The sequence below is a fragment of the Apaloderma vittatum genome, unplaced genomic scaffold (assembly GCF_000703405.1).
Source record: "Apaloderma vittatum isolate BGI_N311 unplaced genomic scaffold, ASM70340v1 scaffold2685, whole genome shotgun sequence".
Taxonomy (NCBI): domain Eukaryota; kingdom Metazoa; phylum Chordata; class Aves; order Trogoniformes; family Trogonidae; genus Apaloderma; species Apaloderma vittatum.
Window position 1 is genome coordinate 57,107 of NW_009715279.1, and position 6,703 is coordinate 63,809.

Below are 6,703 nucleotides of genomic sequence, written 5' to 3' on the forward strand. Positions count from 1 at the left end.
CCTTGAGCTTCTTAGCCCCTCCTTGTTGCTGAGAACAAGGCCCAGCAGAGCACTACTCCTCATTGGTTCCTCCATCACTTGGAGAAGAAATTATCATCAACGCTTTCCAGAAACCTCCTGGATCATTTATGCCCTGTGTCATCCCTTCAACAGGTAACAACGTGGTTGAAGTCCCATCTGCTCGGTGAGTTGAAGGCCTCATCTGCTCAGTCTTTCTGGTCAGGTGGTCTGTAGCAGATCCCCACTACAACGTCACCTACCTCTGCCCTTCCTTTAATCCTGATGCATAAGCTCCTGGTTGGCTCCTTGCCCATCCCCAGGCAGAGCTCCATGCACTCCAGCTGGTCACTAACACAGAAGGTGACAGCCCCTCCTCATCTCCCCTGTCTCTCCCTCCTAACGAGCTAGTATCCTTCCATTCCAACACTTCAGCCACAGGTGCCATCCCATCACATCTCCGTGATGCCAATAAGATCACAGTCCTGTGGGCATGTTTCTACCTCCTCTTGTTTATTCCCCATGCTACGTGCATGATGAACCTAAGTCAAACCAACCCATCATGGCAGCATTTATGACACTTCTATGTGAAGTCCCACCAATGTTAAACTACACCAATATAAACCCCATTATTAATACAAAGAATCCTTACGACCTCTGCAAGCCATTTTGCACTGTGAAGCCCATATCAACATAGTCAAACTAGGCTTTCCATAAATCCTTTTAACTACAGCCAGAGTTTTTGCAGGGTAACATGGCAGACAAGCCATGGGGCCTGTAAGAAGCTGACATACTACTCATTTACCGTTTTCTTTCAATTACTTCATTTATAAATTAGCATTCATTATCCCCTCACTCAACCTGAAGTGAAAACCCTACATTCTGGCTGTAATCTGCACAGACCACAGTTGGAGTTCCTTCAATGTGCCAAAATGCTCAGTTTATTTTCAGAACAATGGGAAAGAGAAGTAGTTTCTCCCATTTCCAGCCGTCCCCTAATTATCCAGGACCTGATCGCTAATGAATTCAATATACTTGTACCACTTCAGATGGATGCTGAAAAGAATGCGTTCAGCTGACAAGGGAGTACAAACATGTTTGTGCTTTTAATGCACCTTGCCAGGAGAGAACAAGGATCCTAAACCGCATGTGGGATTTGACAGACATCACCAAAAACTGTGTCTGAGATACATATTACTCTGCTACAGATGACTAAAATCCCTGCAGCTCGCTATGCACTGCTGAAAAGATGACATTTCGCTGTAATTAGCTGCATGATTAAGTGATGGCAACTAAGCTTTTCAGGAAAGACCCAAAAAGCTGGACTCAGACCGAGCACAATAAACAGAGGTGTGGCTCCCTGACTACAGAAACCATCTTAAATATTTAATAACAGCCTAGCCTGTCTCCTGCTCACAACTGCAGCAATTATGCTTTAGACACTAGAGATGATTCTCGTATTAAAGCAACGTGGCTACGCTTTCAAGAGTACAAATAAATGAGGCAAATCAAACCCACACTGGTGCTTTACACAACTGCACAGCGACTGGGCCTGAACTGGGAGTTACTGTGGCTCAGACGTTAAAGCCATTGGTATGAGTTTCAGCAGCCCTCTGAGGCAAGGGATAAGTTAGTGGAAGTTATTCTAGCACCGCTGAAAGCAGCAGGGGAACCACAGTTGGAGGGCTATATACAGTCTCAGTGACAGGAGAGGGGCAGTTCTGCATGGCTTGAAAGGTGGAGCAGAGGCCAACCAGAGTGCACTTAGGGCTTAGGTTATAAATAAAGTTATAAATAACGATTATATCAGACGTTGGCTCTAACAGCTGTGGAAAAAATCAGGATGCGAAGGAAGATAGCATGGAAAGAATAAAAGATTCACTGTAGGAAAACAAAGCATTGCCAATCAAACCCCGGAGACAGTAACTAAGGGAATGACTGGAGATTATGGCCTGAAGGACAGGCTACATCTCTCAACAGGAGCAGGAAGCACATCTGGTCTCTGGCTTGGCATAAAAAGCCTCAAGGCGACCTGCAGAACCCACGCACACTTACAGGAGACAATTCCCACAACATGTTGTGTGTCCTCAACTGCAGAGCACCCACAGTCACTTAATTATTGACTACATACATTAAAAACCTCTTCATGCTGAATCTGCACGCAATGCTACATCTGTGCACATTCACCCATCGTAAAACTATGAGGCAGAACATGAGATCCAAACCAAAAGGAGGTGTAGGTGATGAAAACATTTCAACACACTTTCAATCAGCAACACACGATCCAGTAAGGCAAGCGAGTTGGACCAAAAAGGGAATGAGAACTGGCAGAGGACTGTGAGTAAGAGTGGTGGATGAGCTGGCTACAGAAGATGATCAGGCAGCAGAGGCTCGAGTCCTGGGACAAGACGAGCAACCCTGCAGAACATACGGATTAGAAAATGTTCATCTCTTGGTGCAACAAAGACAAGGAAGACAGAAAATCCTACTAGACCATATAGATAGGACATCAACCAGTAAGAGACAGGAGAAAAGAAAAACCCTTATTGTTTTACATATACAAAACATGCCACATGTTGGCTAGAGACTGTCTATTAACATGCTACGTGTTCTACACCTGTATCACAACGTGACCCTGATCAGTCAAACATATCCAGTACAACACCACAACAGAGAACAATACGGAGAACAATACTTGAACAAAATGCTCCAGCTGATGGTCTCTCTTTAAATAGGTTTGTTCTTCAGCATGCAAATTTCCAAAACATTGCTAATGTTTTAATAATGCTGGTACTTTGTTTTGCTTGTGTTTGCCCATCAGTACTTCAAACAGAAGCACCAAGGTTATTACCAGATTATCTGACTCTAATAAATACTTACACACACATTGCTAACATAAACTGTGAACAACTTAGAAACAGCAGATTTTGGCCAAGAAATGCATCTCCACAGGCAAATACACAGGCAAGAAACTAGAGCCTTTTACACTAACCCGTGGATTTGGATGTACCTTAATAATACTGAAGTCCAGTGTTTTCTTGTCCAGTCATTAAAATCCTCCACAAATTCATCCTCACTCCTCAGCGTGCAAACTCCTCAACTCACTTTTTCAAACTTCACTTACACGTGGATGGCTGAGAAACATTGTCTTTAGACTCCTCTTAAACAAAAACAACGCCAAGGAGCATTCTGCCACAGGGCAGTGCGTAGAGAGACATGCTCACCATCCCTGTTTACCCTCAGCCTGGAGGGCGTTATTCATTCCTAAACACTCTCATGCACAGGGTGACTGCTTTGTTGGAAGCACCGTGGCTAGAAGCAGCCTTGCTGTTATCGTGCTGACTGTCTGAATTCACCACAACCTGACAATAATGATCCCAGGAAAACAAACCGTAAAGTTTTCACTGAGGAGCCATATAACAGCTAGAGATCCTGTTCACACCTTCCAACAAGCCTGTCAGCTACTGATGCCTCTGCTTCAAAATGATGTAGAAAACAGGAGAGTGTGTTTTGCTTTTATGGAGAGCGTCCCCAGTTTGCTGCAAAAATTGAAACACAACATCAGCAGCCGGTCAGTGCCACAGCAGGAACTCTTCCTCGGTCACTATCTTCTTGCTTGCTTCTGAAGGCTACAAACTGCTCATTTTCCAGGTACCCAACCTGGAGGTGCTTTGGGAGGTGCTGTCCACATGCCATCCATCAACACGGCATCTACAGTCAATGACAGCAATGAACACACAGCAGCACCCCAGCAGAGGGAACGCCAGACGAGGAATCAAAATCCTGCGACAGACACTGAGATCCCTCCAGCACATCTCCATCTCAGCTTCCCTATTTAGAAAGAGGTATTTTTTCCTTGCCATGCAGGCGCGTTCACTACAGGCATGGTGTTCAAAAGAGGAAATGAACACTCTGAAAACAAACAGAAGCAAAGTCTCTCTAAATTTTCCATCTTCTCTGATAACAAAGGCAAGCCCCAGCAACTGTAGAAGGAAGAAATAAATACTGAAGCACTTTTGTTAGTCCTGCTCAGCAAAGAAAAAAAAAAAAAAAGGAATGGTTGTGGTGGAGTCAAGTTGTATAATGAACAACTACCAGAACAGATCTGACGTTAGCCTCTCTCTCACCTCCCAAGGCAACGCTGGCATCATCAGCTATTATTACAGCAGCCCAGGGCTTCCCAGCTTAAGACCCCCACTCCCCGCCCAAGTAATTGTTCAAGCTCAGCCCTTCCTTGCCAGGTGCCTACCTGCATCTAAGCATTTCTGGAAACGTTATTTGGACTGTGGTGATGCCTAAATTACACTAGGCCTTTCCCAAGCAAAGAGAATGCCCTGACCCACATTTCCTACTAGGAGTGAATTTTAGCATAGAGCTATTTTATATTTTACTATAGAGCTATTTTGCCTTCCCACTCAGTCCTGTTTTCCCCTTCAAAGCTGCACCTATTTGCTTCTCAATTTCAGAATCAGATTTTAAAACCTGCCATTTCCCTTCATATCAGCTCTGCTTGCTGACACGCAAGGTACCACAAACACAATTACTACTTAAAACACAAAGCTAAGCTCAAATTTGAAGAGAGTAAGGGAAAGACGCAGAGAGAAGAAAAGACAAATCAATAATTGGAGTATCTGTGAGCGCACGCCACATCCTAAGTGGGCTGGAGGAGCCTTGTGCTCGGCAGAGTGAGAAGCCTCTAGGATTTGAAACTAGAAACAAGCTTTTCCGTAGAGCCAACGTACTTACTGAAAAAGACAGCGCGCCTTTCAAGCGCAGGATCAAGAGCGGCCCTTTAACTCACTCTGTCAGACGGTGGAATTTTAAGAATTTAAGGCTGACCAAAGAACTAGCCTTGGAGAAAGAGGGAGGTTATGAAGAATCCCTCATGCTGTAACTTTATCCTGTCAGGGGCAGATAAATCAGATACAAGCAACCTTTCCCATGACCCTCCCACCACCTTTTCTTGTATGATTTCCCAAAATGCTTCATTTAATAGTTCTGTCAGTACTGACGGAGACTTATTTCTCCCAGAGAACACTGGTTTAAACTTGGGATCACTACGTGATTGAGGAAGAGAAAGAGCAAGGCAGTTACGTGAAGGACCATCACCACACCTCCGCACTGCAAGTTCTATGGAGATAAAAATTTCTGTCTCAACTACCTCTTACCATCACAGGAAAACAGGAGTTACGTACAGCAAAAATTATCACACGTTGTGTAATTACAGAAGCAATATAACCCACAGCAAACATTTACTTTTCGCAAACAGTCTTCTTCCTGCTCAATAGAGAATTCATTTACTGTTAGCATTTCAAGGAGTTACAAACAATTGCAATTTGCAACCTATTTCATACTAGTTGGGTCCCTTCCAGTTGCACTCCCTGGTTAGTAAAGTTCACATCTCCTTTCAGCCCGCATTCTCCATACAACTCTGCTAAAAGCCAACAGTAAAGAACTGTAAGGAAGTCCAGCTGTTTCTGACAATGCACTTTCCTCAAACAGAGCAAAAAACCACCCAGTTTAAGACACTTTATCAATGTGAAGTGAAAAGCAACAGCAAAGTTACCATAAAAATACTTTTCATATACTCAATTTAATATGCTGATTTGGATAGTAATTCAAATGAGCAGTGACTGTGCAATCAGGTTCATTAGGATAAAAATGCTACATATTAGTGGAAGAGAAGATTCTATAAATGGTACATGAATGTTTATTAGGGGACTTATTCTCTGAGGCTTTCTATTAAAGTGAAATTGCATCTACAAATATCTGAACACTTACCCATCCACCTGTTCCTCTCCCAGAATATACCGCAGGTTCTTCAAGAAAGAGAGGGACACTAAGGCATGGGAATGACGAATCTTCACATACCCCGTTACTGTCTCGATCAGACCCATAAAATTCTCCAGTTCTGAGGCGATGTTATCTATAGTAAGAAAAATGTAATTTTATTATTGCAGAATTCAAAGTTTAAACTGCTACTCTGCTTAGTGGAGTATCATCTCAGTAAAAGAAAATGTATTTATCGCTTTTGAACGTGACAAACACCACTACTCCTCCCCCTGTAACAGTTGCCTGTGTGGGCAGATGGTTGAAGGGCAAAATAAAGCCACAGAGAAACAAGGGAAAACCAATCTTGCTTTTCTGTACCAGTATACCTGGTTTTTCCATGGACACTGCACTCTGAAGCCAGCACCAATGTTGAGCCAGCATGCTGGCAGGGATGAAAAGACCCTTGTGTGGATGTACACATCCACGAGACCTGGATCACTCTTTAGCTACACCTCATCCTTCACAAGGCTCAAGCTTTGCAGTCCTTACCTCCAGCAACCCCCGGCCTGTGCCAACTGCCCAGTGTCATCATCAGGGGGAGTTACACTGCAGTTGTGGGGGGAAGTTTTTTGGCACCCAGGATGGGAGAGGCTGCTACAAGGTGTATTTGCTGCCAGAAACAAGTCAAAGTCCTAGCAGATGGCTGGGAAGCCCAATTATCAAATACCAATGTCTGGTTCCCATACCACATAAGATGGGAGAAAGCAGATGCTCCTCAGAACTCTAAGATAATACTTAAAAGAAAAAAAACAAAACTCCACACTTGCCCTCCTGGTAATTGAGACATCTGCCAGAAGACTGTACCTGTGGCAGTGGTACAACAAGCAAAACAATCCACACGCTGCTGTTTCCAAACCCTGAAGTTTTCATTCAG

At 43.8% G+C, this 6,703-nt stretch overlaps 1 protein-coding gene across 1 annotated transcript in view; it reads right to left on the reverse strand.

The window, feature by feature from the left end:
• The window catches only part of IGF1R (insulin-like growth factor 1 receptor), a 45,844-nt gene that overhangs the window by 32,669 nt on the left and 6,472 nt on the right, over positions 1-6,703 (reverse strand). The window contains exon 4 of the mRNA XM_009869054.1: positions 5,779-5,923. Coding sequence (XP_009867356.1) covers positions 5,779-5,923 — 145 coding nt within the window. The remainder of the gene's footprint in view (positions 1-5,778; positions 5,924-6,703) is intronic.